The 15,547-nt window shown below is 45.2% G+C and overlaps 1 protein-coding gene across 1 annotated transcript in view; it reads left to right on the forward strand.

The window, feature by feature from the left end:
• Positions 1-8,641, forward strand: part of LIMD2 (LIM domain containing 2) — a 99,840-nt gene extending 91,199 nt beyond the window's left edge. Inside the window, exon 5 of the mRNA XM_030221858.1 lies at positions 7,371-8,641. Within this exon, the coding sequence (XP_030077718.1) occupies positions 7,371-7,530 (160 nt within the window). The 3' untranslated portion in view covers positions 7,531-8,641. The remainder of the gene's footprint in view (positions 1-7,370) is intronic.
• Positions 8,642-15,547: the final 6,906 nt, after the last annotated feature.

Raw genomic sequence — 15,547 nt, forward strand, 5'->3', positions numbered from 1 at the left:
TTGCTACTCAGATTCTGCATGGAATCTTGTCACTCTTTAGGATTATATTCTTTGGGGTTCTACATGGAATGTTGCCACGATTTGGGTTTCTGCCAGGTACTTGTGACCTGGCTTGGCCACTGTTGGAAAGCAGGGTACTGGGCTAGATGGACCAATTGAAGAGCAAGTGCAAAGTGATGCATGTGGGAAATAGGAACCCGAACTATAGCTACATCGTGCAAGGTTCCACGTTAGGAGTCACCGACCAGGAAAGGGATCTAGGTGTCATCGTTAATGATATGTTGAAACCTTCTCCTCCATGTGCAGTGGCAGCTAAGAAAACAAATAGAATATTAGGTATTATTAGGAAAGGAATGGAAAATAAAAATGAGGACATTATAATGCCTTTGTATCGATCCATGGTGTGACCGCACCTCGAATACTGTATGCAATTCTGGTCACCCACATCTCAAAAGGGATATAGAGGAATTGGAGAAGGTGCAGAGAAGGGCAACAAAAATAATAAAGGGGATGGGACAACTTCCCTATAAGGAAAGGCTAAAGTGGCTAGGGCTCTTCAGCTTAGAGAAAAGGTGGCTGAGGGGAGATATGATAGAGGTCTATAAAATAATGAGTGGAGTGGAATGGGTAGACATGAATTGCTTGTTTACTCTTTCCAAAAATACTAGGACTAGGGGGCACGCAATGAAAACTACGAAGTAGTAATTTTAAAACAAATCAGAGAAAATATTTCTTCACTCAAAGTGTAATTAAACTCTGGAATTCATTGCCAGAGAGTGTGGTAAAAGCAGTTAGCTTAGCGGTTTAAGCGTTTGGATAACTTCCTAAAAGAAAAGTCCATAAGCCATTATTAAGATGGACTTGGAGCAAATCCACTGCTTATTTCTAGGATAAGCAGCATAAAATGTACTGTTTTGGGATCTTGCCGGGTACTTGTAACCTGGATTGGCCACTGTTGGAAACAGAATGCTGGGCTTGATGGACCTTCGGTCTGTCCTAGTATGGCAGCCCTAAAAAAAAAAGTTATCATGTGATCATAGCGAGAACAGCCATCGATCGATCATTTTGGCTACAGTATATTATAATAACTGCAACCTTTTAACTAATTTTGAACTTAAGCCAACATAATATTTGAAGGGTATTAATCTGCAAACAAACCTTTTCCGGAGACGGGAAGGCGGTAGAACTAGAGGACATGAATTGAGGTTGAAGAGGGACAGACTGAAGAGTAATGTTGGGAAGTATATTTTCACAGAAAGGATGGTAGATATGTGGAATGCCCTCCCACGGGAGGTGGTGGAGACAAAAACGGTAATGGAATTCAAACATGCATGGGATAAACACAAAGGAATCCTGTTTAGAAGGAATGGATCCACGGAATCTTACGTAAGTACATAAGTATTGCCACACTGGGACAGAGCAAAGGTCCATCAAGCCCAGCATACTGTTTCCAACAGTCGCCAATCCAGGTCACAAATACCTGGCAGGATCCCAGAAAAGCTCAATACACTTTATGCTGCTTATCCCAGAAATAAGCAGTGGATTTTCCCCAAGTCCATTTTAATAATGGTCTATGGACTTTTCCTTTAGGAAGCTGTCCAGACCTTTTTTAAACACTGCTAAGCTAATCGCCTTTACCACATTCTCTGGCAACAAATTCCAGAGTTTAATTAAACGTTGAGTGAAGAAAGATTTTCTCAGATTCATATTAAATTTACTACTTTGTAGCTTCATCACATGCCCCCTAGTCCTAGTATTTTTGGAAAGAGTAAACAAACAATTCACGTCTACCTGTTCTACACCACTCATTATTTTATAGACCTCTATCATATCTCCCCTTAGCTGAGATTGGGTGGCGATGCTGGTAATTGGGAAGCAAAACCAGTGCTGGGCAGACTTCTACAGTCTACGCCCTGATCGTAACTGAATAAATAGGGATGGGCTGGAGTGTAAATTTTAAGTGGCTTCAATGTTAGCTTCAGAACTTTTAGTACAAGAACAGTGCTGGGCAGACTTCTACAGTCTGTGCCCTGAGAAAGGCAAGGACAAATCGGGTATACATATAAAGTATCACATACCATGCAAAATGAGTTTATCTTGTTGGGCAGACTGGATGGACCGTTTAGGACTTTATCTGCCATCATTTACTACGTTACTATCGGGCTTATTTTCGAAAGTGATCACCGGCCATCTTCCGACATAAATCGGGAGATGGCCCGCAATCTCGGAAAAGCTGTGAAATCGGTATAATCGAAAGCTGCTTTTTTGACAGCATCGCCGCTTTCCCATCGCCTTGCCGGCGAAAGTTCAAGGGGGCGTGTTGCTGGCGAAGCGAAGGCGGGACATGGGCGTGGCTACCAGATGGCCGGCTTTCGCGGATAGTGGAAAAAAAAAGCGGCGTTAAGCAGTATTTCACCAGCTTTACTTGGTCCTTTTATTTTCACGACCAAGCCTCAAAAAGTTGCCCCAACTGACCAGATGACCACTGGAGGGAATGGGGACTGACCTCCCCATACTCCACCAGTGGTCACCAACCCCCTCCCACACGAAAAAAATAAAGCACTTTTTTTGCCAGTCTGTATGCCAGCCTCAAATGTCATACCCAGGTCCCTGACAGCAGTATGCAAGTCCCTGGAGCAGTTTTTAATGGGTGCAGTGCACTTCAGGCAGGCAGACCCAGGTCCATCCCCCCCCTACCTGTTACACTTGTGGTGCTAAGTGTTGAGCCCTCCAAACCTCCCCAACACCCACTGTACCCACATGTAAGTGCCCTCTTCACCTATAAGGGCTATGGTAATGGAGTAGAGGTGTGGGGAGTGGGTTTGGGGGGATTTGGGGGGCTCAGCACCCAAGACAAGGGAGCTATGCACCTGGGAGCTTTTTTTGTATTTTTTAAACATTTTTAGAAGTGCCCCCTAGGGTGCCCTGGCATGTGAAGGGGACCAGTGCACTACAAATGCTGGCTCCTCCCACAACCAAATGCCTTGGATTTTGCCGGGTTTGAGATGGCCGGCATTTTTTTCCATTATCGCTGAAAAACAAAACCGGCCATCTCAAACCCGGCGAACTCTGGCATTTGGCCGGGCTAAACCGTATTATCGAAAAAAAAAGATGTCCGGCCATCTTTTTCGATAATACGGTTCCGGCCAGCTGTTGCACCGCCGCCAAAATAGATCGCCAGCGACGTTCGATTATGCCCCTCCACGTTACATAAAACACTACAATAATCCAGCTGAGGTAGTACAATAGCCTGAACCAACATACAAAAATGTTCAGTGAAAAACAGAGATCTTATTTCCCTCAGTTGTCATAATTTAAAAAATAACTTCTTACTTTAATAGTTTATCTGTGATCCATTGTCAATTGAGAAGTATGTAGAATAATACCCAAGATCCTGGAGGATTTTTCAGACTGAAACTTTTCTCCTGAGGTTATAATCACACTGCAAGGGACCAAAGTAGCATCATTGCAAACATATAACAATTTAATCTTAGTCGCAAGTTTTAAGAAATGCTGAGTCGCCCAAGATTGAATCAAGGCTATACAATCAGAAATAGAAATCTGTAATTTTGGAAAATCTAATGTTACTGGAATTAAAACAAATATTTCATCTTCGTATGAACAACCACAGTAAACTGATGCCTTCCTCCCCGGGGCTTGTGACAGCTGTTTTGTGCAGTCAGGTTTTCAGAATATCCATAATGATTATGTATGAGCAAGATTTGCATGCATTTTGATTGTGGATATCGGTGTGTCCCCAGGACTGAGTTCAGAAGCCTTGCATTTTGTTTTACAAACAGAGACACTCTTTGTAGCAGGGGCGTAGCTAGACAGCAGATTTTGGGTGGGCCTAGACAAAAAGTGGGTGGGCACCAAGTGTTCTACCCCCTCCCCCAGCAACTTAAAAATATATTTCAGCTGGCGGAAAAACACTGCTCTCCACCTTGGCAGCAGGCATGCGCCGAAAACTGAGCATGCACAGGTGCCAGCTTAGGAAGCTCAGACTGCTGAAGTGGAGAGCAATGTTTTCAACACCATCAGGGGGAGGTCTTCAACTGGCAGAGCTTGGGATCCCCACCAGCTACCACTGAGTGCTGCTGTAAGGTGGGCCTGAGTCCTAAGTGGGTGGGCCCCGGCCCACCCAGGCCCACCTGTGGCTACACCAGTGCTTTGTAGAAGCAGGCTCTGTCGCATATAATACAACCCATGGTTTTAGGAAATCTTAAAGGAATATGCAAGATTTATATTGCATGTTCACTGCTTCTATTGTATGTAAGTCTGTCGCCTGCATATTTCTTCAGGATATCCTGAAAATCCAGGTGGATTGGTGTACACAGGAACTGGAGGTTGCCTGCCTCTGATCACAAGTTCCTGCATGCCACGAGGGTACAAGCAGGACTAGATTTAACAGTTGGGAAAGAGTAGAATCTGGAAACTGTATAAGACAAATGCAGTGTGGCTGAGGTGAAAATTGTAACCTAATACCAAATAAAACAACTTCAGCCAATATCATATGTGGATCGCGTTATTCAGTGGGTGTAGTAGAGAAAAAGCCCTCAGAAACCTCCAGTGATATTCTGGTGGTTTAGTGCGAGGTTATGCACAATTTTGTGAAATAACTCACGCAGTGATTCTATCATAGGGCAAAAAACTCCACTCACTGACTATTGTTTAAGTCTTAATCTGCACACAATATGAACAGTGTTTGAGCGATATGTTTAATACTCGCAGTTTACACAGTGTTGAGGCAATATTTTTGTGCTCTAATGTGTTTTTCTACTGCACATAGAATAAAGTAGCACTAAACTAGCACTTAGCTTTGTGGTTTAAATCGGCACTCTTCTGTGACCGTTCGACGGAGGCCGCCGTTTCACCTAGAAAACTGGCTTCATCAGGAACGGAGTGCTCACAATGATTCGGGCTGGAGGCGCCATTTTTGAATCATTGCCTCCAGCCCGAATCATTGTGAGCACTGTGTAAACTGCGAGTATTAAACATATCGCTCAAACACTGTTCATATTGTGTGCAGATTAAGACTTAAACAATAGTCAGTGAGTGGAGTTTTTTGCCCTATGATAGAATCACTGCGTGAGTTATTTCACAAAATTGTGCATAACCTCGCACTAAACCACCAGAATATCACTGGAGGTTTCTGAGGGCTTTTTCTCTACTACACCCACTGAATAACGCGATCCACATATGATATTGGCTAAAGAGTAGAATCTGCCAGCTTCATGTTGCCTACATAATTCCAGCTTGAGGACAGTATTTCCCAGCCTTTGTGCACTCCTATCCAGTCAGGTTTTCAGTATTTCCACTGCAAATATACATGAAATAATTTGTATGCACTGAAGGCCTATTACATGCAAATGTAGCTTATGAGTATTGTAAAAAGGACACACAGGAGACCTCGTAGCACTCTGCTGACTTGCCAGCCAGCACCTCTCCGTGCTGTCGGCTCCTGAGCTGCACCTCTCCGTGCTGTCGCCTCTCGACCTGCACCTCTCCGTGCTGTCTGCTCTCGACCTGCACCTCTCCGTGCTGTCTGTCTTCGCCCACACAAGAGACCTCCTCTGGAGACTGATGCCTTTCCCACTCCACTTCACTTTGAGTTCTCTAGTCCCCCCCAGAACCCGCCTGTAGTCAGTAGGCCTTTCTGCACACTTCCCTGGGGATAAAATTATTGCCTGGGGTCCCACCAACCCTCTGCTCTTCCCTTGGTTTCAACTTCCAGACACTGTTATTCCTCTGCCAAGGGTAGCAGGGATTCTCTGATGTCCTTGTCTTCAGGGGGTTATTCAACAACAAGGTTCCATCTGGGATAGTGCCCTTTGTAACTCCCACAGGGGTACTCTGGTGTGCAGTGGCCCTCTAGTGGCTCCTGCCCGGCCTCACCAGCCTTTTGCCATGGGGAACCACCTTGAAACCAGACTTCTCTGTGACTGCATTGACTCAGGCCTCTAGGTTTGGTCCTCCCCTTTCCCTCAGGGTGACCTCTTCCTTAACCTGCAGTCCTGGCCCGGCCTCCCCGCTGTATCACCTGGTAACCGACCCACCTTACCAGTTCTTCTGGTGGGGCCCCCAGGTCACCCTTCTCTGGAAGATAGCCCAGCTTCCTCTGCTTGCAAAAATATGCAAATTAGCTGGTTGCATGTAAATTCAGTTTATTAGCTAGGTTACAGTCTTTTGGGAACCTGGCTTTCCAACTCTTCTTCTGACTGCGATTCACCCCCCTGAGACCATTTACTGGGGGACATCTGGTCTCAGGGTATAACAGCCACCTCCCCTGGATAGGACACACTTTATTCACCTTAACCTTATGGTCCTATCCTCCACCCCACGGCTGTTTGTTCTTTTTACAAGACATTTCACAGTTGCCATATCAGTAGCAATTGTTCACCATACTAGCACCCAGTGCCTGGCCCCCCACCAGGTAAGTACCTCTCTGGGTTTGGAGGGAACCTTCTCCTGACCTCTCTCTTGAGCTCCACTTCAGCAAGCCTCTTTCCTCGGTTCCCGGCTTGTAATTCTCCAGCTCTGGGTGTTGCAGGTCCCCCCATCTTCTCTCTCCTCCCTAGGCTTAGAGGAGGCTTTTATAGGGTGCCCAATAATCCATCCCACCTCTCTTTAGGCCTCTCCCCCTGCTTCCAGAAAGGTCTGCACCCAGAACTCTCTCCACCTTTCCAGCTTCCACTCAGAGAGTCCCCCTGGTGGCCTCCCCAGGGAAGTACAGGTCCTATGCCACGAGCACCCCCTTTCTGTTCCTTCTGGTCACTACCATGGACTATACCCTTGGGCTCCCTCTAGTGGCCGGAATGGGCATTTTTAGGTTTTCCATGGGAGAGCGCCCTCTGGCGGCCTCCTCATGTAAGGGCAGGCACTGTGTTTATCACAGTATTAATTGTGGTAATTCTAAAAATCTGACTGGATAGGTGGGGGTTGGAAAACGGCCAGTGGTCCTCAGTGCATACTCAGCCAGTCAGGATTTCAGGTTATGCACAAGGAATATGCATGGGATGGATCTGCATGCACTGCCTCCTTGGTATACAAATCTATCTCATACATAGTCATTGTGGATACCCTGAATACTCCTGATCTAGGCCAAGGAGGTTTGATAACAGGAGACATCATGAGCCTATCTGGCCTATTATGTGGGCTGAAGCCAATAGGTGGAGCTTGTCGCCCTGTCAGTTTCATTGTTTTGGGAGTACCAAGATGGCAGCAGTGGGAAAATTAAAACCTCCTTGGGTGGAGATCTTGTGATATCATGCTGACTCCTTTTATCAAACCTCCTTGATCTAGGCCATGTCATCCTACTCTGTTTGCTATTTGATTTCTTGATTTTGGCTCTGGCTTTGCTTCCTCCACAGTCTAGGAAGCTACGCTGCCCTCCATGGTGAGTTCTACTGCAAGCCGCACTTCCAGCAGCTCTTCAAGAGCAAAGGGAACTATGATGAGGGCTTTGGGCGCAAGCAGCACAAGGAGCTCTGGGCGCACAAGGAAGTGGAGAATGGCACCAAAACGGCCTGACGGGAGTCCAAGAGCTGAGGAACCACAAGAAAACAAAATCGAAGTTGTGGATTTAGCCATGGCTGAGTTGATGTAAAGTTGTCCTCTGAGAGCTGAAGGGGATGTTGGGGAGGGAGGAGGCAGAATTGTTAAGTCACCGAGTTCCAGGAGGGAGACATTTTGTCCAGTCCTACTTTTGAACTCTAATCCCAGTGCAGTGTGATATTTGTAGTCCCTGACTACAGTCAGTGCTGCAGGTCTCCTAATGCATCTGGATGGAGCTTTAAGAAATCCAGGACCTGCCTGAAATCTCCCTCCTGGAACTGAGTAACTTGGAAGCTCTTAGTGGTGCATGGTGGGTCTCCTGTGCCTGGAGCCTAATTGCACCCCCTTCCTCCAACACACTCCATCGGAAAGGTTTCACACTTATTTTGTTTCTGTTTGTTTTATTATCTTCCAGCTCCTTCAGCTCCCTCCTCAGGCTGTAGCCCCCTCCCAACCCATCTGAGTATACCACTGGGAGCTCTGTGAACCATAGGAATCGAATGCTGCAGCCAGCCAGGGATGGGAGGATGGAGGGGCATATTGTGGGGTGGATGATGCCAACGCCAGCAGTTGCCTGAGACCCTAACATTAAAGTGAGGTGCCCGTATTTAAAAAAGAATCTTACAAGACTTACAAGACTTTAAAAATGGCTGTCTAACTTTAGTGCCTCTGTTGAAGCACTGAGCTACCGCTTAATATCAGGTTCAACTTTCTTTACTTTTCCATTGCCCCGTTCCAAGGCCTTATTTCCAATTGCTTCAGGCAGAGCTGCCATGTTACCCATTCCAGGAGGGAGATTTTAGGTCAGTCCTGGACTTCTGACAGCCCCATCCTGGTTCACTATGGGACCCGCAGTATTAATGGGTAGAATGAGGGACTACAAATAACAAAAAACCCAGGGCCGGTCAAAGTCTCTCTTTTGGAACTGGGCACATTGGCAGCTTTGCTAAGGGCCTCGCAATTAAAGGGTGCCTGTGGCTCCTCCATCTCACAGCCAGTGTCCAGAGATAGCCAGTTCTGGTTTTGAATTTACATCCCAAAGCAGTGTGGGATTTGTAGTGGCTGATCCTTCCTATTGAAATCAGTGTTGCAGCGGTGGGGGTGGTCAGAAATCCAGGACTGTCCAAAATCTCCAGCCTGGAATTGGGTAAGCTTGGCATCTCTGCAGTCTCCCATCAGTCCAGCCCCCTTAAAGGCACAAAGGCCAGTGGTTCATTGGCGTTTGGAGTACCGTAAAATACTTTCACTGCACATTTGAAGGGAGCAGGTACAAAGGGATGTTGCTGCTCAGGCTATGGTGCTTGAGAGAAAATGCCCCAGACTCCTCCACAATACATCCTATGTCCTTGGACAGAGGGAGGTCTTTTTCCCGTACATATAGGAGCCTTTCAGAGGTGAACCGAGCCTTGTTCTTTCTCTTAAAAGTAGGGTTTCCCGTTCTTTTGGGAGGGCAGACCCTGTACTACACTGGTTGCGAAACCTGTCCTGGGGGAACCCCCTAAGTCAGTCAGGTGTTCGGGATATCCACCATGAATATTCATGAGAGAGATTTGCTTCTAGTGGAGGAGGTAGAACCTCTGGCCTAACCTTCGAAAAGTTTGTGGACCACCAGTCCCATTTCCACTGCTCTCCCCCAAGCCTGTCCTCACCAGGCTCTCTCTCTCTTTTTATGGCAGATGCTGCACCACGACTGACAGTTGCCAAGTTACCCAATTCCAGGAGGGAGATTTTGGGCCAGTCCTGAATTTCTGACTATTCTGGTGCATTGTGGGACCTGTGGCACTGATATCAGTGGGTAGAATTAGGGCCTACAATTCTTACACCCTGTTGGAATATACATTAAAAGCAGGACTGGCCAAAAAAAAGTCTCCCTTCTGGAAATGAATAACTTGGCAGCTCTGCACAAATCTGTTGGTCTTTGCAAGTCACACCTGTGCCAGCCCATTAATGTCCCTGTAGTACATAACCCACAGGCTACTGCTACTGCTTTCTGGCCTACCTGTGCCTGGACTGGAGCTCCTTGGCATGGGTAGTCTTGTGAAAAGACATTGTTTTACTTTTTTTGCTACAGATTCACTGTGGTGATTTTGCAAACCACAGGCTGGTGACCAGTGCCTTAGAGCAGGAGTTCTCAACCCAGTCCTCAGGACACAAGATACCCAACAAGGAATATACACGAGAGAAATTTGAATGCACTACCTCCACTATATGCAAATCTGTCTCAGGCATATTCGTTATGGGTATCCTGAAACCGTGACTGGCTTAAGTGTGTCCTGAGGATGGGGTTAAGAACCGCTGCCTTGGAGGGTAATTTTTCAACCCAGTGGTTCCCAAACCTGGTCCTGGAGGCTCCCCAGCCAGTCAGGTTTTCAGGATATCCACAATGAATATTCATGAGAGAGATTTGCAATCAGTGGAGGTAGTGCATGCAAATCTTTCTCATGAATATTCATTGTAGATATCCTGACTGGCTGGGGTGCCTCCAGGACCAGGTTTAAGAACCCCTGTTCCAACCTGTGCCCAGCCAACCCTGATAGAATAAACAAGGTCTGATTTTGTCCCATTGCTTCTCTATACTTTTGGTCCCTGTCTTTTGTAGAGAAATTAAATCGCCAATTTATGAGTGCCATGGCTAAAATTAGAATTGGATGAGCCTAGCAGACAGACCTGGGAGAGAGCCACCATAGTAGAGATGCTAAGATACCCAGTTCCAAGTGGGAGACCTTTGGCCAGTCCTGGTTTCAGCTGGCACCCCAAAACAGTGTGGCAGAGATGCCCTTGGCCCATCCTGGTTTTGAGTCCACATCCCAAAAGCAGTGTGGGATTTTTAATCCCTGATTCTACCCATGAAAGCTATGCTGCAGGTCCTTAAATCATCCTCTTTGACCATACTCCTTCTATCGAGTGACTCATGCAGCTGGAGGAAAGATCAGTCCAAAGTAGTATAGGCCTTCTGCTGGCACAAGGCCAAACTGTCAAGACATCAGTATGTGAGACCCTCTTATGAAGCTAAGAGGACCTCACAGAGCTACATTATGGCTATTTCAACATTGCCATAAGCAGAGAAGCATTTGTCATTATATTATCCACTCCCGTCCCCATTAACTATGGTGTGAAAAACTTGTATTTAAAATCCTTTTACCAACCAATATAAATAGGTTTTAGGTACAAGATGGTGATAGCATCCGATTGACCACGCCTCTAATTTTAACAAAACAGAATCAGTCTCTCTCTCTCTTTATCACAAGTGTGACAGACTCATCTTGACAGGCACCACACACAGTGAAAGCTGGAAAGCCATACATCCCTCTCCTACAATGTAAACAAAATCCAAATACATTTTATTGAAAATAGCACTTCAGGGGATTTCCTAAAACATGGTAAGGAAAAGGACCAATTGTACGTTTTGTTTCATTTTGATAAAGTGTGCTTGTTTTGTTTCCTATAGGATTATTCCTGTCAGAGAATTTTTTAAATGTATTCTTTTGTACTGTATGGAATTTTTTTTTAACTAGAAAGAATGTATGGACCAGAAACCCGCTGACTTCATTCATAGGATGTTTTTCGGTTTGGTTGAAATGCAGTCAGCCTGTTTAAAAATGCAGCCTGAACTGGGATGATGCACAATTTAAGATGGGGGTGGGCAACCTGGATCCTTGAAGGCTTCAACCCAATCAGGTATTCAGGACTTCCACAATGAATATGGATGAGTTCTATTTGCATACAATGGAGGCAGTTCTTGTAAATAAATCTCATGCATATTCATTGGGTTGCAGCCCTTGAGAATTGAGGTTGCCGACCCCTGATTTAAGAGAACCCTTGAGATCCTGTGTCCCAAAGACCCACCTCACTCCTCCTGGAGTTCTGCCTTCTTTCCGGAATGTTCAGGAAGAGACTACAAATCTTCCAGTGTGTCAGGATGCAGTTCAAAAACAAGGCCTGACCAAAACTCTGCCTTCTTTGAACCGTATCGCTTGGCAGCTCTGGATTAAAACTTTCCAGATGGTTGATATTTTACACATAGCAAGGTGGATATGAGCATTCACCAAATAGGGGAGGGAATCCCACAGAGTGGTTCCCTAAATTTTGCTTTTCCTGGATCTAAAAAATAATAATAATAATGGAACGTGCACCCCTGATCCTGATACATATGTAACGTATAGTACATGTGTACGGTCGGTGGGGAATGTCGGATATGCAAGTGTTCAGGAAGTTCAGCCAGGCAGAATTTCCATAATATTCCAGTGGCCATACTTTGTGACACAGGAAATTTGGGTGCTCTATTCTGTTGTTCTGTGGAGGGCACTTGAAAACATATAGTTCTGAGCTCCTTTCATAGGTCAGGCAGCAAGAGTCATTCAGTCCCAGTTAACCGAAGACATGGCTGCAGATGGCTTCTGCATCGATTACAAAGGACAAAGCTCAGAGGACCTGTGGCACTGCATCAAATAGACTTAAAAAGTGTCCTGTCCTTTTGGACTAAGAAAAGGGAATCTGGTAGGGTGGTCTTTGAAGCGTGCTGGCATTTATCATGGTACTTGGTGCAAGCAGAGACAACAGTGTGAAAGAATCCTAGTGAAGTACTTCCAGGCGATTCATTCCCGTTGGTGAAAACTGGATCCCTAGAAGGCCGCGTACCTATGGACGCAGCACCGTAGAACGGTGATAATCATCCAGTACAATCAGTCCCTGCTTAGAAGCACACACAGTCTAAATGGGCAATGGGAAGTAAAGTGACATGCCACAAAGTCACAAGGCGGTGTCAGTGGAAGGAGCAGCATCTGAACCCTGCTTGCTAGTAGGCCATTGACTCTCCAGTTCTAGGGACCCACCCAGCCAGTCAGGTTTTCAGGATACCCACAATGAATATAATAGAGGTAGTGCATACAAATTTATTTCATGCATAATCATTGTGGGTATCCTGAAAACCTGACTGGCTGGGTGGGTCTCAAGGTCTGGGTTGAGAACCTTGGTACTAGACTGTTGAACAGAACCAGCACATGAGAATTATCCAGATACATGAGTTTTGAGTGCTTAGGTACAGTGGCATTTCTGGCTAATTCTTCACAAAAAATATCACGGTCCACAGAGGATCCAGCTTTCTCCAGGACCAGCTCGACTACTGGAGCTCAGTCCTTCTAGTGTGGCAGAGAACGGATGACCTTTCAGAATATTCTAGCCCAGCAGTCCTGTTCAAGCCACTGCACCTGCTCAGTAAAGGACAAAAGAAGCACAGAAAACATTGATGTTTGGTGGCCTTACTCAGTGGTTTATTGGTCTGGCATTTTGCTGTTTTCTATGGTAGCTGTAGTCAGAAGTTGTGAGCAAATGAAACAGCGGTAAAACTGAATTGTGTGTTTGGTTTCAAATATGCACACGTTTAAATATATTGGGTATGCATGTATGTTCACGGATGTTTGGATATGTTGTTTATATAAAGCTTGAAGGTGTTTCTTTTTCTGGATGTAATGCAGTTTGCTGAATAAATAATAGTGAATCTTTGGTGTGTATTTTTATTGACTTTTGAGCAGTGTCACGCATTTCCCATAGATCCATCCAGACCTGGATCATTATTCAGTTTTACACAATCCAGTTTAGGGCCACAGTAACCACTATCCTGGCTGCAGAGTTGGGCCAGAAGAGCAGAAATCCATTATCACTAGAGGTGGACAACTATTGAAAACTGTATTCATAATTGATTGCATGATTAATGATAGCATGCCCACCTAGCAGTGGTGCAGCTCTGATGTGGCTGGTGGTGCTCCTCAAGCCCTGCTAGCTGAAGACTCCCAGCACCCTCCCCCCCCTTCCCATTTGGCATCTCTCCTCCACTCACTCCTTCCCCCAGGCGATCAGGATCTCAACTCTTCTTCCACGCCAGCAGTAACTCACACTTACTGCTCACGCCAGCCCTGAGTTTTCCCTCTGACACAACTGTCTGTTTCCACATAGGCAGGACCAGGATAGAAGGAAGACTTAGGTCTGTCGCAAGCAGTAGGTATAAGTCGCTGTGTGCTGCCATCGAAGAACTAAAAGGTACAGATAGGGTGCATGATGTGTGTGTGGAAAATGCCAGATGGAGGTGGGGTTCTTGTGCCCACCCACTTTGGGCTCAGGCTCACCCCACAACACTGTGCTAAAAATATCAAATATGTAAGGCATTCATTAAATTTTTATTAACATTTTAACATGTTAAATGCCCGCTTCTAATTATCATTGTCTTGGGGTGTTAGTGTTAATTGATAGTTGTACAATTTTTTGATTATTTACATTTGTAACCTTCACCTCCGGACCCTTTACTATTAATCATTTTCTATAGTGCTACTAGACAGATGCAGTTCTGTAAACATCCCCCAGATTCTATATAGGGTGCTTAAGATATAGGCGCCAAAATCGGTGCGGATTCTATAACAATGCGCGTAACTTAATTGGCTTAAGCTAATGAGTGCTGATAACTGCATTTATTTATCTACTATTACATTTGTACCCCGCGCTTTCCCACTCGGAGCAGGTTCAATGCGGCTTACATAGTAACAGATTACAGAGTATTGATGAAGAAAAAAAATAAGTATATCAGAATAAAAAGAAATAGGTAGAGGTGGGCAAGAGTGAAGGGAGTAGGAGAGGTATGAGCAAGGGTAGGTGAACATTGGAGGAGGGGTTGAGGAGGCGGAAGGGGGATGGGACATGGGATAAGCATAGGGAAATTAGGTGGGAGAAGCAATAATGAGCACTAATTGGCACTGATTAGAATTTAGGCGCACAACTTGCTAAGCGCATTCTGTAACGTGTGCCAAACTTCTAACACACGGAGGCAAACTCTGTGGTGGTTGTGGGCATTTCATGGACATTCCAAAATGTAGAAAAAAGAAGGGGTTCACACCTTCCACAAATCCAACAAGGAAAACAAATGCAGAGTGGAAGAAAATCCAATCCAAGAAACCAGTCAGCTCACGGAATGAGAACTCCAAATAGACTTTATTAGGACCCTACACAGTCCGTGTTTCGGCTATAAAGCCTTCATCAGGGGTCAATATGCTGATGTTCTGTTGAACATATGATACTACTGGAGCACTGAAAATAACACAAAGTCAAAATCAGAGATAGTAGTAACTGGCGATCACTGCGAAATAATACAACTCCAAAGGCTGAAGATCTTTTATGATTTTTCTTTATATTTTGAGCTCTGGCTTGTATGTCACTATAATGGGGATTCTGTCTGTGGCTTTTTTTTTTTCTTGTAGCAGATTTTCCCTGGGTGTTTTGAGGGAGGAGGCAATATTTTTGGAGATTATTTTGGGGTTGTAGCCTTTCCGTTCGAAGGATGCAGTCAGGATTTCAAGATTTCTGTCTCTGTCCCTTGGATCAGAGCAGATACGGTGGTATCTTGTGGCTTGGCTGTAAATAATGGAGCTCTTTGTATGTGAAGGGTGGAAGCTGGAGTTCTGGAGGTAGCTGCATCTGTCTGTGGGTTTATTGTATATAGATGTTTGTATACAGCCATCACTGACTGAGACTGTGGTGTCCAAAAAATTGACTTTTTCTGGGGAGTAATCAATTTTGAATCTGATTGTAGGATGGTATGTATTGAAGGAATAGTAAAATTGTTTCAGAGTTTCTTCCCCTTCCGTCCAAATCATAAAAATGTCATTGATGTACCTGTAGTATTCAGTGGCGTAGCTAGGGTAGTTGACACCCGGGGCCGGTCATTTTTTAACACCCCCCCCCCCCCAAATCCAGTACTAGGCATACCGAGAATACAAAACACTCAGGACCTATAGCGCAATTCTACCATACCATAAGCAGTCATTTCTACAAGTCACACAAGCATCTTAAACGCTACAGTGAGCACTAGAACATCAATTCACCTATTGTAAAACGAAAACAGACAGATTAGTACAGATCGTCGATCCTGCACAGTCAATGCTATCCCAAAGACATGTCTTTTTCACAAACAGATACACTCTAATCCACTATAGAATAAGTAATCATA

The sequence above is a fragment of the Microcaecilia unicolor genome, chromosome 12 (assembly GCF_901765095.1).
Source record: "Microcaecilia unicolor chromosome 12, aMicUni1.1, whole genome shotgun sequence".
Lineage (NCBI taxonomy): Eukaryota > Metazoa > Chordata > Amphibia > Gymnophiona > Siphonopidae > Microcaecilia > Microcaecilia unicolor.